Here is a 16,804-nt window from a genome sequence, read left to right as displayed (position 1 = left end):
TCAATGGCAAGTTTAAGACAAGATTCCCTGATTGTATTAAATGGAGAATTTTTATCACACTTATTTGAAAACAACCCAGTTCTGAAAATGAAGGAGGGTTGGCTTGCCACTTTCTGCAGCTGTACTGTAAGTTTGAATGCACAGTAAAAAAAAGAAGTTGCAAAAAGCAGTGAACTCTGCCCAATGCATCAGAGGTACATCTCTCCCCGCTACCTCAACATTAGCAGTGTCTGCAGTGTTACATACCTCATGGATATCTTGTGACTGTCTTATGACCATGGTGTAATGTTTTTTTTTGTTGGAGGTCACCTGATGTAATTTTCCCGCCAATGGGAGGTCACATGATGACCTGTTCTCCACAGGTATATAGAAGTGAGACCCCTTGGGTGATGCAGTTAGTTTTCCAGTTAGAATGTTAGCCAGAGACTCCGCTCTGTTGCGTGTTTTTTTTAAGACACAGTTTCGATTTAAAATGGAGTTCTACGTTCTATTGTAAGGTACAGCAGTGCTGGACTGGCAATTTCTGTCAGGTTTGTTGATGTACCTTTTCAGTAGTATTGGAGAGTGAAGACTTTATCGAAGTACAGGATCTGAAGGATTAAGAGAAGTTGGTAATGTTCGGCAGTTTAATAAAGGATCGACCTCATTGAGTCTTCGTCGAAGAAGTAGTGACCTGCATCGAAGATAACTCCTGCCAGAAGAGAAAGGCAGTTCATGCAAGGTTTGCTCTCTCGAAATAAAGGTCAGTTGTTTTTACGCCGTTTATTTCCTTCATGGTGAATCCTTTGGACAGAACCAGCAGGAAAGTCGCGTCTATGAAGAAATCCTTCTCCAGAGAAGTCTCTCCCAATTGAATGTATAAATCTGTTGGACTTTCGAATTTACCATTTTAAGAACTGTATTTGACTTTACCGCTTTAAGAACTGTTTTCACATTTATCGCTTTAAGAACCAGAACTGAGTGGCGATTTGTTGAATGGCCGCATAGCGGTTAACTTCCGGTTAAGGTTTTCATTTTTTTAAATTGTTTATCCACGTTTAATAAATGTTTGGTTGTTTTTATATAACCTGACTCAATTGATATTCATTGTTGCCGGTTACATAACAGCAGCATTTGCTGCCTCAAGAAGGCAACACCGATCAAAATCCCCACCATCCATGCCATCCCATCTTTTCACATTTACCAGAAGGTCCACAACACCGGGTTCAAGAACAGATATTTCCCTTCAACAATTCAGTACTTGAACCAACCATCAAGACTAGTCACTACACTTTAGCAAAATTCTGATCACTTTGCACAAAATAGACTTTTTTGTACTAATTGTTTTCTTGAAAAAAATTGTGCATATTGTGTTTCATGTGAATGCTGCCTATATGATTCTACGAGGCTGTGATGCTGCTGCATGTAAGTCTTTCATTGCACCTGTGCAAATGTGTAATTGTGCGTATGAGAACAGACTCTACTTTGATAAACATTGAATTAATCAAATCAAACTGAAAAGTTAAACATACCTGCTAGTTTTAGTTCATTATTTCAAATAATATGCAACCAAAATTTATTGTATTTCCTTGTTTTGATTTTGCAAACCAATGTTTCATTGCAAGTGGGTCAAACAATTCTGTCAATATAACTTTCAGCTCAAAAAATTAGAATAACATTATTGCACCACTGCATTGTGTGATATGAGTTTTTCTAGATCTGTCATTTAACTGAGCCTCTATTTCCTTCATTGACTTTGAAGAACATTTTTGGTCCTTTTGAAAGAAGTCATATAAATGTAACCCATTTAATTATTTGGATAAGGCTTTAAATATGCACTGGCATTCTTTATTAAACTGTCCTATTCAAGGCTGAAGAATTAGGTACCTTAAAATGTCAGTGGAGTCAGTAGGCTAAGATTCTGCAAGCTCTCAAATATGGATATGAACTGAGCAACTAATGCCTTCATGTTTCTTATCACTAGTTATACCCACGTTTATCTTCAGGTCCTGAAAGTCCATTCAAATGAAACAATTATCCAGATCCTTTGTGAAAGGTTTAGCTAGCATGTCTATTATTATTTTGTAGAAGGTCAAAGAAGTCATAATAGCTTTTCCTCATTGAGCTTTGACCAGCAACCAATTCGGGCATCAGAAGTTTGAAAGCAGGGGATTTCACTCAGGTCTACTGCCCAAGTAGAAAAAGGCAGCAGCAGATCATAGCTGCGCAATTGAGCTTTGACCAGTGACCAGTCGGTGTTTAGGATTGATTAGCAAGAGCAAACTAAAGCAGGCAGGGGCTAGCGCAGTGGCTGTTGTCTGAGTGGACATGATTTTGAGGATTTAGCTCTTCGAGGCTTCAGCAAGGCAAGGCTTTAGTCAGAGAAAGCAAAAAAGAAAAACTCTAGGTAGAGTTTTTTTCCTTCCTTTCTTTATATCTGTTCAGTTAGGACAGTAGAGATGCCAGGCAGGATAGTTGAATGCTCCTCATGCGGGATGTGGGAAGGCAGGGAGTCCTCCAGTGTCCCTGACGACTACAACTATGAGGAGTGCATCCAGCTACAGCTTCTAACAAAACGCATTAAGGAGTTGGAGCTGGAACTGGATGAACTCTGGATCATTTGGGAGGAGAGGTGGATGATAAATAGAACATATTGGGAGGTAACTGCACACAAGGTGCAAGACACAGGAAACTGGGTGACATTTGGGAAGGGGAAAGGGGTTAAGGAGCCAGTGCAGAGTACCCCTGTGGTCATCCCCCTCACAACAGGTACTGTTTGGATACTCTTGGGGAGCTGACCTAAAAGAGGAAAGTGACAGTTGTTGGGGTTCTGGTACTGAGTCTGCCTCTGACTCAGAAGGGAAGGGGGAAGAAGAGACGCGCTGTGGTGATAGGAGATTTGTTAGTTAGGGGAATGGACAAGCGGTTCTGTGAGCGAGAATGAGATTCGCAGATGGTATTTTGCCTCCCAGGTGCCAAGGTCCGGGACATCCTGGATCGAGTCCTCAGCATTCCTAATTGGGAGGTTGAACAGCCAGGGGTCGTGGTTCATGTAGGTACCAGTGACATGGGTAGGACGAGTGATAAGGTTCTGCGTTGGGAGTTTAGGGAGCTAGGTGCTACGTTAAAGGACAGGAACTCGAGGGTTGTGATTTCAGGATAGCTCCCCATCCACATGCTAGTGAGGCCCAAACTAGAAAGATTATAGAGTTAAGCACATGCTAACGAGCTGGCATAGGAGGGAGGGCATAATGTTTTTAGATCATTGGGCTCTCATCCAGGAAATATGGGACCAGTGCAGAAGGGATGATTTGCATGTGAACTGGAAGGGGTTTAATATCTTAGTGGGAAGGTTTGCTAATATTGCACGGTGGGGTTTAAACCAGAGTTTCAGGGGGATGGGAACCAGAGTGCCAGACCATGTAGTAGAGAGGTTGTGGAGCCAGATGTTGGTAAGACTTCAGACAAAGTTAGGAGTCAAAAGGTTGAGCGTGGTGTGACTGGTGTCCTGAGTTGCGTATATTTCAGTATCGTAGGAAAGGCGGATGATCTCAGGGCATGGATCAACACTTGGAATTTTGACTTGTAACCATTAGTGAGATTTGGTGCAAGAGGGGCAGGAATGGCAGCTCAGTATTCCGGGGTTCCGTTGTTTTAGATGTGACAGAATGGGAGGGACTAAAGGAGGAGTGGTGGCATTATTGTCAGGGAAAATGTCACTGCAATTCTCCATCAGGACAGACCAGAGAGCTTGACTAGAGAGGTATTATGGGTGGAACTGAGAAATAAGAAAGGTATGACCACGTTAATGGGTCTATATTACAGACCATCCAACAGTTCAAGGGATTTAGTGGAACAAATTTGTAAAGAGATTGCAGACTGTTGCAAAAAGCATAAGGTTGTTATAGTAAGTGATTTTTACTTTCCACATATTGACTGGAAATCCCATCCCATACTAGAACTAGATGGGATAGAGTTCGTCAAATGAGTACAGAAAAGTTTCCTTCATCAGTATGTAGAATTCCCAATGAGAGAGTGTGAAATATGGGATCTACTGTTCAGGAATGAGACAGGACAGGTGACATAAGTTTGTGTAGGGGAACACTTTGCATCCAGTGACCACAATGCCATATGCTTCAAAACAAATATGCAAAAAAGATACATTTGGTCTCTGGGTTGAGATTTTAAATTGGAGAAAGGCCAATTCTGATGGTATCAGAAATGATCTGGCATGTGTGAATTGGACAGGCTGATTTCTGGCAAAGGTGTACGTGGAAAGTGGAAAGCTTTCAAAAGTGAAATTTGGAGAGTACAAAGCTTGTAGATGTCTGTCAGAATAAAAGGTAAAGATAACAAGTGTATGCAACATTGGTTTTCAGAGATATTGAGGACCTGATTAAGAGAAAAAAGGAGGTGCATCGCAGGTATAGACAGGTAGGAACAAATGAAGAGCTTATAGAGTACAAGAAATGCAAGAAAACACAAGAAAGAATTCAGGAAGGCTAAAAGAAGGCATGAAGTTGCTCTAGCAGACAAGGTGAAATAGAATTCTAAGGAATTCTAGGATATGTTAAGAGTAAAAGGATTGCAAGGGACAAAATTGGTCCTCTGGAAGACCAGAGTGGTAGTCCATATGTGGTGCTAAACCAGATGGGGGACATCTTAAATGCATTCTATGCATCTGTATTTGCTCAGGAGATGGATATAGGGTCTATAGAAGTGGGGCAAAGTGCCATCAACTTCATGATCCTTGTACAGATTACAGAGAAGGAGGTGTTTGTTCCTGAGGCATATCAGGGTGGATAAATCCCAAGGGCCTGACAAGGTGTTCCCTTGAACCCAATGGGAAGCAAGTGCAGAAATTGCCAGGGCCCAAGCAGAGATATTTACATATCCTTAGTGATAGGAGGGGCACCAGAGGATTGGAGGATAGCCAATGCTGTTCTGCTGTTTAAAAGAAACTGTTAAAGGAAACCAAGAAATTATAGGCCGATGAGTCTGATATCAGTTGTAGGAAAGTTACTGGAAAGAATTCGAAGAGACCAAATATGTAATGTAAGTATTTGGATAGACATGGGCTGATTAAGGATAGTCAGCATAGTAGGTTCATGGCAGATCATGTCTAACCAATCTTATAGAGTTTTTCGAGGATGTTACCAGGAAAGCGGATGAAGGCAGTGGATGTTGTCTACATGAACTTTAGTAAGGCATTTGACAAGGTCCCGCATGGGAGGTTGGTCAATCAGGTTTAGTTGCTCTGCATTCAGGATGAGATAGTAAATTAGACATTGGCTTTGTGGGAGAAGCCAGAGAGTGGTAGTAGATGGTTGTCCCTCTGACAGGAGGCCTGTGACTAGTGGTATTCCGCAGGGATTGGTGCTGGGTCCTTTATTGTTGGTCAACTATATCAGTGATCTGGATGATAATGCAGTTAATTGGATCACCAAATTTGTGGATGATACCAAGATTAGGGATATAGTGGACAATGAGGAAGGCTATCATAGCTTGCAGAGGGATCAGCATCAGCTGGAAAAATGAGCTGAAATCTGGCAGTTGGAAGTTAATGCAGACAAGTGTGAAGTGTTGCACTTGGGTAGGACCAAACAGGGTAGGTATTGCACTGTGAACGGCAGGGCACTGATGAGTGTGGAAGAACAAAGGAATCTGGGAGGTCCATTATTCATTGGAAGTGGTGACACAAGGAGATAGAGTCATAAAGAAAGCTTCTGACACATTGGCCTTCATAAATCAATGTATTGAATACAGAAGAGAGGATGTTATGTTGAAGTTGTACAAGACATTGGTGAGGCCTAATTTGGAGTATTGTGTGTAGTTTTGGTTACCTACCTACAGGAAAGATGTAAACAAGGTTGAAAGAGTACAGAGAAAATTTACAAGGATGTTGCCAGGTCTGGAGGTCCTGAGTTATAAGATTGAACAAGTAAGGACTGTATTCTTTAGAATGTAGAAGATTGAGCGGAAATTTATGAGAGGTATACAAAATTATGAGGGGTATAAATGCAAGAAGGCTTTTTCCACTGTGCTTGGGTGTGACTACAATCCAGGGTTATGGTTTAGGGGTGAAAGGTGAGAATTTTAAAGGGACATGAGGAAAAACTTTCACACTCAGATGGCTGTGAGAGTGTGGAAAGAGCTGCCAGCACAAGTGGTGCATGTGAGCTTGATTTCAATGTTTAAGAGGAGTTTGGATAGGTACATGGATAGTAGGGATTTGGAGGGCAATGGTCCTGGTGTAGGTCAATGGGAGTTGACAGTTTAAATGGTTTTGGCATGGACCAGATGGGCCAAAGGGCCTGTGTCTGTGATGTACTTCTCTATGACTATTTCTTATTTATTTTCAAACTTGAAAATATAGTTGTGATTAAAATGCTTGAACTACTACTTTGCATTTGAGACAAAATGCAGTATTCATAGAAACATAGAAAACCTACAGCACAATACAGGCGCTTCGGCCCACAAAGTTGTGCTGAACATGCCCCTACCTCAGAAATTACTAGGCTTACCCATAGCCCCCTATTTTTCTAAGGTCCATGTACCTATCCAAAAGTCTCTTAAAAGATCCTATCGTATCCGCCTTCACCACCATTGCCGGCAGCCCATTCCACGCACTCACCACTCTCTGCGTAAAAAATGTAGACATCTCCTCTGTACCTACTCTCCAGCAGCTTAAACCTGTGTCCTCTTGTGGCAGCCATTTCAGCCCTGGGGAAAAGCCTCTGACTATCCACACGATCGATACCTCTCATCTTATACACCTCTATCAGGTCACCTCTCATCCTCCATTGCTCCAAGGAGAAAAGACCGAGTTCACTCAACCTGTTTTCATAAGACACAGTCCCCAATCCAGGCAACATCCTTGTAAATCTCCTCTGTACTCTTTCTATGGCTTCCACATCCTTCCTGTAGTGAGGTGACCAGAACTGAGCACAGTACTCCAAGTGGGGTCATTTGTATTCCCATTTTTATACAGAACAACTTAAGGTATATGGAAACTAACAAGGAGCGAGAACATAGGATATTAGGTATCTAGGTCAAAGAGTCTGGTTCTTTCCAAGGAATGGAGGAAAAACTTAGGGAAGGAGATCTGGAGCTCACAAAATTGCCTAAGGAACCTGGAATTGGTGACTGCTGTAAGCTTGGTGGAAGTTCTAATGGTGACAAAGCACAAGACCTGAGAAGGATCTATTTAGTTTCAGAAACACATGTAACCTTTAGTGTCCTCTGTGTTGCAAGCAACTGAGGAAGAATTTCTAATCCCTTTTAAAAATGCAAACACGAGGAATTCTGCAGATGCTGGAAATTCAAGCAACACACATCAAAGTTGCTGGTGAACGCAGCAGGCCAGGCAGCATCTCCAGGAAGAGGCGCAGTGACATTTCAGGCCGAGACCCTTCGTCAGGACTAACTGAAGGAAGAGTTAGTAAGAGATTTGAAAGTGGTAGGGGGAGGGGGAGATCCAAAATGATAGGACAAGACAGGAGGGGGAGGGATGGAGCCAAGAACTGGACAGGTGATTGGCAAAAGGGATATGAGAGGATCATGGGACAGGAGGCCCATGGAGAAGGAAAGGGGGGGGGAAACCCAGAGGATGGGCAAGGGGTATAGTCAGCAGGACAAAGGGAGAAAAAGTAGAGAGAGAGAAACAATGTGTGTATATAAATAAATAATGGATGGGGTACGAGGGGGAGGTGGGGCATTAGCGGAAGTTTGAGAAGTCAATGTTCATGCCATCAGGTTGGAGGCTACCCAGACGGAATATAACGTGTTGTTCCTCCAACCTGAGTGTGGCTTCATCTTTACAGTAGAGGAGGCCGTGGATAGACATATCAGAATGGGAATGGGATCTGGAATTAAAATGTGTGGCCATTGGGAGATCCTGCTTTCTCTGGCAGACAGAGCGTAGGTGTTCAGCAAGACCATCTCCCAGTCTATGTCGGGTCTCGCCAATATATGGAAGGCCACATCAGGAGCACCGGACACAGTATATCACCCCAGCCAACTCACAGGTGAAGTGTCCCCTCATCTGGAAGGACTGTCTGGGGCCCTGAATGGTGGTAAGGGAGGAAGTGTAAGGGCATGTGTAGCACTTGTTCCGCTTACAAGGATTAGTGCCAGGAGGGAGATCAGTAGGGAGGGATGGGGGGGGGAACGAATGGACAAGGGAGTCGTGTAGGGAGCGATACCTGCAGTAAGCAGAGAGAGGAGGGGAGGGAAAGATGTGCTTAGTGGTGGGATCCCGTTGGAGGTGGCGGAAGTTACGGAGAATAATATGTTGGACCTGGAGGCTGGTGGGGTGGTAGGTGAGGACAAGGGGAACCCTATTCCTAGTGGAGTGACGGGAGGATGGAGTGAGAGCGGATGTGCATGAAATGGGGGAAATGCGTTTGAGAGCAGAGTTGATGGTGGAGGAAGGGAAGCCCCTTTCTTTAAAAAAGAAGGACATCTTTCTCTCTCCTTTTTCTTCCTCTGTCCTTCTGACTATACCCCTTGCCCATCCTCTGGGTTTTCCTCCCTCCCCCTTTTCCTTCTCCCCGGGCCTCCTATCCCATGATCCTCTCATATCCCTTTTGCCAATCAACTGTCCAGCTCTTGGCTCTATCCCTCCCCCTCCTGTCTTCTCCTATCATTTTGGATCTTCCACTCCCCCTCCCAATTTCAAATCTCTTACTAGCTCTTCCTTCAGTTAGTCTTGACAAAGGGTCTCGGCCTGAAACGTCGACTGTACCTCTTCCTAGAGATGCTGCCTGGCCTGCTGCGTTCACCAGCAATTTTGATTTCTAATTCCTTGTTTGGAATCAAGTACACAAAATTGACTTTGGGATCCATGGTAGGAGCAAAGAAGTCAGCTTCAATATATTGTCATTCAGAGAGGTAGAAATAGACTTCAATAATTTTTTCCAAAAATTCTCAGAAAATTAATCAATCCAATGTTTAAACCTTTGCTACCAACTCGGTTGTTTTAATCTGGAAAATATTCCTGCGACCATGCAATGACTATTTGCCATCGCTTAATAATACTATGTGAGAAACCCAAAACTGGACAGTTATTAAAGTGAGTTTTAACTAATACAATATTTAATTTTACAATGGATAGTCCTGTGAATATAGCCCTGTACTGTTTTTGTTAAAATAAATTTTTTGCCATTATGCTATTCTTCATAGGATTCATACTTTTCCCAAAAACTTTTCTATCAGATACCAGCTTTCAAACACGGGCATTCCTACAGTACATAAGCATTAGCATGCAGTTTTATGCAATTTGTCGGGGGGGAACTCGGGGATTGAGGGAAAAGGATGATGCCATGGCAAAAATCCATGTCCCAATCCACACCCCCAACCCACATCCTCACATGCACACACTCTCTCCATTTTAAACATAACACATAAGACATAGGAGCATAATTATGTCATTCAGCCAATCAAGTCTGTTCCACCATTCCATCATGACTGATTTACTATCCCTCTCAACCACATTCTCCTGCCTTCTCCCCATAACCTTTGATACTCTTGCTAATTAAGAAATTTACCAATCTCTTTTAAAACAAAGACTTGCCCCCCCCCCGCACAATTGTTTCTGGCAATGAATTCCACAGATTCACAACCCTCTGGCTAAAGACATTCCTTCTCTTCTCTAGTTCTAAAGGGACATCCTTGCAGTTCAACGCTTTGCCTCACGGCCCTAGACATCCCCATGATTGGAAACATCCTCTCCACACTCACTCTTTCTAGGTCTATCAATAATGGGTGTTTCAATGAGATCCCCCCTCATTCTTTGAAACTCCAATGAGTGCAGGCTCACAGCCATCAAATGCTCCTTATATGTTAACCCTTTCATTCCAAAGGATAATTTATTTATTTATTTAGTGATACAACATGGAATAGCCCCTCTGGCCTTTCAAAACATGTCACTCCAGCAACCTGACATCCCTGGTTAACACTAACCTAATCACAAGACAATTTACAATGGCCAATTAACCTACCTGGTATGTCTTTGGACTATAGGAGGAAACCAGAGCAGCAGGGGAAAACCCTCATATTCCACACTAAGGAAATACATAGACTCCTTACAGAATGGTGCTGGAATCGAACTACAAACTCTGGATACCCCGAGCTGTCATGGTGCTGTGATAAACGCTACGCTACTGTGGTGCCTATGCGTGGTACATTCTTGTGAACCTTCTCTGGACCCTCTCCAACGGCAGCACGTCCTTTCTTAGACACGGGTTCCAAGGAAAGGAACGTGTGGAATGCCTGCAACATGGCCCTTTAGATCAGCCAATGAGTGAAAAGGCAACTCCGGATCAGACCCAAATAAGAAGCCCAAATCAAAAGAACCCCAGGTAACAGCAATCACAATATGACAGAATCCACCCTGGAGGGAGGGAGAGAGAGGGGGAGAGAGGGGGAGGGAGAGAGAGGGGGAGAGAGAGGGAGGGAGAGAGAGAGAGAGGGGGAGGGAGAGGGGGAGGGACAGAGAGAGCAAAATCAGATGAAATAGCACTACAGTGGGGTAAAGGGAATCGGTAAAAGGCTGGCGATTGGAGTCGGCCAAAGCTGACTGCAAGGGGACACCAACAGGGAAGACGGTAGAACTACAATTGTCGGAATCCTTGGGAACGACTCAGAAGGTGCATGATAACCTCATCCCAAAGGAGAAGAAGCACCCTAAAGGGAGGATGAGGCAATCACAGCCGAAAAGACAAGGCAAAAGCAAAAGAGAGAGCATACAATTTTAGACTTGGAGTCAATGTAAAGAGGATTTTTCAAATTGATTCCCGGGGTGAAGGCCTTATTTTGGGAATAGAGATTGAGCCAGAATGGTGTAAACTCATTGGAGTTTGGAGAAAAAGGCATACCATGTAGATGCTGAGAGACTTTCTCAGATTCGGAGAAGTTAGAACTGGGCAATGTGATCTCAGGATAAGGAATTGGCAACAAAGTGCAGAGAAAGCTCTTTACTCAGAATGCCATTAATCTTTGGAACTTTGTATCACAAAGGACCATAGTCTCTTAGTGACTCAGTATATTTAATGCCTACACTGATAGATACCAAGGGATTGGATTTCAAAACAGACTTTAAACCATTCAGGTTATTAAGTCTATGCCTGCTCCTTGAAGAGCGATCCTGCGAGTCGCATCACCCATTCTTCTCGCAAATTACTCTCATTCAAGTACATATACAATTCCCCTTTGAAGGTACTATTTGGTTCTTTTTAAAACCGCTTTGTATTCTTTACTGCAAATATTAAGATGTTGCTAATGGCATCGTTTCTCTAAGTGACCAATTCAATCAGTTACGATTTACACACCTCTATCGAATTTCTTGTGTTTCCACTTGTGCGGAAATTAAAATCTGCGGCTTTTAAATAGAAGACAGACACAGATAAAATTTAATAGGATTGCTTCTGTTTATATTTTGTTTAGCAGTGGTATTCTAGACTTACCATATTGATTTTGTGCTTGCAGTTGGCAAGTACATGTCACTCCCTAAGAGGCAAACAGAAAATTCCTCACCCATTCACTTGCATTGTTAAACAGTGAGCAGCTTTGAACCTGCGCAGAAGACTCTGATGACGCAACGGTGAGGCAGGAGTGGGGCCCGGCGCATGCGCGGCCACAGCCGATGCCGGCAGAATACTGGAAGAGCACGAGTGCGAGTCCCGGTTACCGGAGTGACTGGGAGCGGCGCTTCATCGGCGGCCTTAAGGCTGGCGGCAGGGGTCACCTATCGGCGCTCAAATTCATGTAGAGCTTACGGGTCTGTGATCTTGTTCGTGTTTTTTTTGTGTGGAAAAGAAGCATCACCTGGTTAGTTTCTGAGTGGTTCTGGAGGATGATGTGCGAGGTGATGCCCACCATCAGCGAGGATACCCTCAATCAGAGGGGCTCGCAGAACGGCTCGGAGGACGCGAATTTCGAGCAGCTGATGGTCAACATGCTGGACGAGCGGGACAAGTTGATGGAGACCCTGCGGGAAACGCAGGAAACTTTGTCCGTCACTCAGGAGAAGATGCAAGAGGTGGCTCACGAAAGGGATCTACTGCAGCGCCAGCTTAATTCGGCTCTACCTCAGGTAACGGGCATAAAGGAACCGGTGTCCCTTCCGTGGGGGGGGGGGGGAGAGAACAGCCACGTCTCTAAAAAGCGGAAAAGGCTTTATTAAGTAAAGCCTTCTCCTGGGATTGCAAGCGGGTGTTCGAAATCGCCAGGGAATTCTTTTGTTATTTGTGTATTGGTTCATAATTATATAACGCTTTAAAATCATCTTGTGTTATACCCATTACAGTTCACCGTCTAATCAATATGGGGCGATAACGTGGGTGTTGCATGTAATAAAGCAGCGCTTGCTTATCTTTCTTAGACAGCACTGATTTATTTTGCTAAACGAGTGTGGTTTCTAGGTTAATTATGTAAGAGAACCTACTCTTTAAAAAGAACTCTGAAAAGGTGTAGGGAAGTCCAAATGCGGTTTCAAGGAGTCTTGTACCTGTGTTCAGGTAAACGAGTGAGCGGATGAGACGTAACGGTTTTGAAACTGTTAAATACCTGGCCGCAGTATGTTTGCGCGTCACCACCAGGGGGCTGTGTCTTAGACCAAGAACATTTATTTAACGTTCCAAATTATTGTTTATTCTCTTTTATTTTTTTTTGGTTTAGATACGTTTAAACCTGAGAGTTAAAAAAATGTACTTCAGCACTCATATTTTGAAATAGTGTATCTGTGAAACAAAGATAATCAAGGTCTGTCCTATTGATCATACTGCAGTGTCGTTTTTATATATAATCTTAATGAAACCTTTTCTGTGCAGTTACTGGCAGTAATGGAGTCGAATGTCTCGTGTAAGCATATTATTTTTAATATTGTTTCTGTTTAATTGTGGTTTTGTGTTTTTAGTAAGTTATTTTCTGTAAGATTTAATGAAAGCAAAATTAATTTGGATATCATTTTGAGATGGAACACTGGGTTTACCATGAATCTATGATGTTAGCTTGCACCAAATGGAGCAGCAGCACCAACAACTATTGTGAGAACTTGCAGCACAATACACATATAGAAAGTAATAAATGGTTGGACTGTGCCTATGGTTATAGAACATGAATTTCTGATATCTGAAAACAGTTTAGTGTGCCCATGTGCCCATTATTGGTGGATGGGGAAGAGGAGAATGATTTACTATTTTTCTCTCTAATTTTATTTTTGCCTTTTGTAACGTGTCCTCTGTTTTCACTAGACTCCTATCTGGGGATAAGTATAACATAGAAGTTACTCTGAATCTCTTCTCCAGTCAAGTATTTATAGGGGAAAATGTGGTTTCTTCAAAGGACAATACCTTCCAAGTAATGTAAGCTGTTTTGAAATGCTAATGAAGTTAAATTGACTCAGTACAAGTGAGTAGTTGGGGATGGATGATATATCCCAAAAAAGGTCCAATGTAAGTAATCAGGAAAAGTAAAGTGCTGCAGGATTACTAAAGGCAATCATGAGATTCTGAAGAACTTTTATGAGGAAGAGGAAAAAATGTCATTGTGAAGAAGTTTACTAAACACAATTAAGCAGGGAGGTTTTTAAAAGTTATTAGATGTGTAGATGGAAGTAGATAGGTTTGGGGTTGAGAAGATTTGAGAAAGAAAAGCAGATTGTAGCAAAATAAATTAATGTGAAAATTGCAAACTTATTAGAAAGGATCGGTGACCTGATTAGTTCACGTCTTTTATGCTCACTTTAAAAGGGAGAATAACACTACACCTGTGTAATTCCTCACAGCATCTGGCGTTCTCTGTCTTGGATTCTGATGTCCAAACATTCTTCAAGAGGGTCAGTCCTCGCAAAGCATCAGGCCCTGATGATGTACCTGGCCAGGTAGTGGAAATCTGTGCCAAGCCACTGGCTGGAGCATTCAAGAATGGCATCTTTGTTACATTGATAGCTAGGAGGGCCATTTTGTTGAAGTGGAAGGATACATCAGCTCCCACTTTGTCACAATGGTTCTCTCAAGAGATGCTATGTCTTAGTTTGGAGAAAATTAGAAGTCGAACCTTTGAACCTTTATTTGATTTTGAGAAAAGATGGGGCTCATTTGCTTGTTATTATCATTTGAGCTAATTGATAGATTCTTTCCATGATCTAATTGTAAATTTTTTGGTATATTTTCTTTTCTTGCTGGCGGTTTGATGTTTATTTTTAGAAGCTTTTTGTATGACGCATGGCTCCGGGGTTGTACACCCAATGGGGTTTTTTTTCCACTTTTTCTGCTTAGGTTTTTTTGTTATCACATTTTTTTTCAATCTTTAATGTCTTTTTTGAGACATTGTAAGTGTTGTGACTTCAATGCACTCATGTTATTTCTTTTGTATAATATAACAATAAAAAGATTTGAAAAGAAAGAATGACATTTAGTTAATGCTGTGGTGTCAGGTTCCCAGTTGCTTCAAAAGGGCAGGTGCCCAAGAAGAGTAGCGTGATCTGCCTCAATGAATATCAACTGGTCGTACACTTACTATAAGGAAGTGCTTTGAGAGGTTGGTTGTGTCTAGAATTAACTGCTTAATGAGCAAGAACATAGACCCACTGCTATTCACCTACAGGCTCTCCATTCAGTTTTGGAACACCCAGAAAAGAACAAAATATATATCAGGCTACTGTTTAGCAATTACAGCTTGGCGTTCAGTACCATGATCCCCTCAGTATTAATAGCCATACTTTCTAATCCTTGGCCTCTGTAACTCCATCTGTAACTAGATCCTTGACTTTCTCACTGGGAGACCACAGTGTGGATCTGTGATAACTCCTTACTGACAGATAGCACAGACACATCTCAAGGATATGTGCTTTGCCCAGCGCTCTACCCTCTCGAATGTGTGGCTAAGCACAGCTAAAATGCCATCAGTAAGACCAAGGAGTTGATTGTAGACTCCAGGAAAGGGAAGTTGGGACAACACTCTCAAATCCTCATTGAGAGTTTGTTGGAGGGAAAAAAAGTGTGACAGCTTCAAGTTCCTGGGTATCAGCATCTCTTTGGATCTGACCTGGGCTCAAAATATTGACATAGTGCTACTTTGGAGTTTGAGCAGATTTTCAGAGGTTAGATGTTTGGTAATGAGCATTTTGAATGGTTGCATCCCACCGTGGTATGGAAGCTCCAGTGTACAAGATCGCTAAAAGCTGCAGAGGGTTGTAGACTTACCCAGCTCCATTCAACAATTCAGAAACTGCTTCTTACAAAGCTGCCGACACCCACCCTCCATCAGATTTCTGAACAATCTATGAGCATTACTTCATTATTCATTTGCACTATTTATTCATTTTGTAATTAACGATGATATTTCTCTTTCATTGTACTTCTGCAAAGCAACAAATTCCACATCCTATAAGACAGTGACAATAAACCAGATTCCAGAATGACAGTGAAGTGTGTGTAATAATCAGTGGCAGGAAAGACAGACAGGTTTTTTATGGGTTAGAGTTGATGTTGAGCCTTGAGGACCGTAAAATTATTAGATTTCTGTGACAAAAGTAGTTATTTGGAGTTTTGCAATGATGTGACTATCAGTCTTGAGGCATGGCTCAAGATTGATTGCCTTTTGCTATATTTCTCATATTTCAAGGTTTAGGGAACCTTGCTTTTCAAGAGAAATTGAGATCCTGGTTAAGAAAAAAAAAGGAGGTGCTAGCAGGTATAGACAGGTAGGAACAAATGAGGTACTTGAGTATCAGAAATGCAAGAGAACACTGAGAGGGTTTAAAGAGGGTTTGAGGTTGCTCTAGCAGACAAGGTGAAGGAGAATCCTGAGGGGTTCAACAGATATTTTTAAGAACAAAAGAATTGCCAGGAACAGTTGGTCCTTTGGAAGATCAGAATGGTAATCTATGCATGGAGCCAAAAGAGATGGGGATATTAAAGGATTTTTTGCATCTGTATTTAGTCAGGAGACTATAGATGAGAGGCAAAGTAACAGAGAGGTCATGTACTCTATAGGCATCACAGAGGAGGAGGTGTTTGCTGTCTTGAGGACAAATCCCCGGGCCTGACAAGGTGTTCCCTTGGAGTCTTTGGGAGGCAAGTACAGAAATTGCAGGAGTCCTAACAGAGAATCTTAAATCATCCTTAGCGACAGGTGAGATACCAGAGTATTGCAGGACAGTTCATTGTTCTACTGTTTAAGAAAGGCTGTAAGAATAAGCTAGGAAATTACAGGCTGGTGAGCCTTACATCAGTAGCGGGAAAGTTATTGGAAGGTATTCTAAGAAACCAAATGTGAGTGTTTGGATTGACAGGGATTGATTAGGGATAGTCAGCATGCCTTGTGTGTGGTAGGTAATATCTAACCAATCTTAGAGCTTTTCGAGGAAGTTACTGGGGATGTTGATGGCAACGCAATGGATGTTGCCTACATGGACTTCAGCAAGGTATTTGACAAGGTCCTGCATGGGAGTTTGGTCAAGAAGGTTCAAGATGAGTTAATAAATTGGATTAGATATTGGCTTTGTAGGAGAAGCTGGAAAGTTGCCTCTCTGACTGGAGGCCTGTGACTAGTGGAGTGCTGCAGGAATTGATGCTGGGTCCATTGTTGTTTGTCATCAATATCAATGAACTGGATGATAATGTGGTAAACTGGATTAGCAAATTTGTGGATGACACTAGGATTGGGTGTGTAGTGGACAATGAGAAAGATGATCAAAGCTTGCAGAGGGATCTGGCCAGCTAGAAAATTGGGCTGAAAAATGGCAGATGGAATTTAATGTTGACAAGTGTGAAGTATTGCACTTTGGGTGGACCAACCAAGACAGGGCCCTGAGGTGTGG

At 42.4% G+C, this 16,804-nt stretch overlaps 1 protein-coding gene across 9 annotated transcripts in view; it reads left to right on the top strand.

Annotated features, from left to right (window-relative positions):
* The first annotated feature begins 11,650 nt into the window (after positions 1-11,650).
* ppfia4 (PTPRF interacting protein alpha 4) overlaps positions 11,651-16,804 on the top strand; it is a 774,853-nt gene continuing 769,699 nt past the window's right edge. For all 9 annotated transcript variants that reach the window (XR_010020122.1, XM_063065583.1, XM_063065586.1 and 6 more), the window contains exon 1: positions 11,651-12,073. Coding sequence is in view for 8 of the 9 variants with exons in the window: in XM_063065583.1 (XP_062921653.1) it covers positions 11,834-12,073 (240 nt within the window). In the remaining variant the exon portion in view is untranslated. The remainder of the gene's footprint in view (positions 12,074-16,804) is intronic.

This window comes from Mobula hypostoma, chromosome 13 (assembly GCF_963921235.1).
Source record: "Mobula hypostoma chromosome 13, sMobHyp1.1, whole genome shotgun sequence".
NCBI classification, from domain to species: domain Eukaryota; kingdom Metazoa; phylum Chordata; class Chondrichthyes; order Myliobatiformes; family Myliobatidae; genus Mobula; species Mobula hypostoma.
This window is presented reverse-complemented; position numbering and strand designations above follow the sequence as displayed.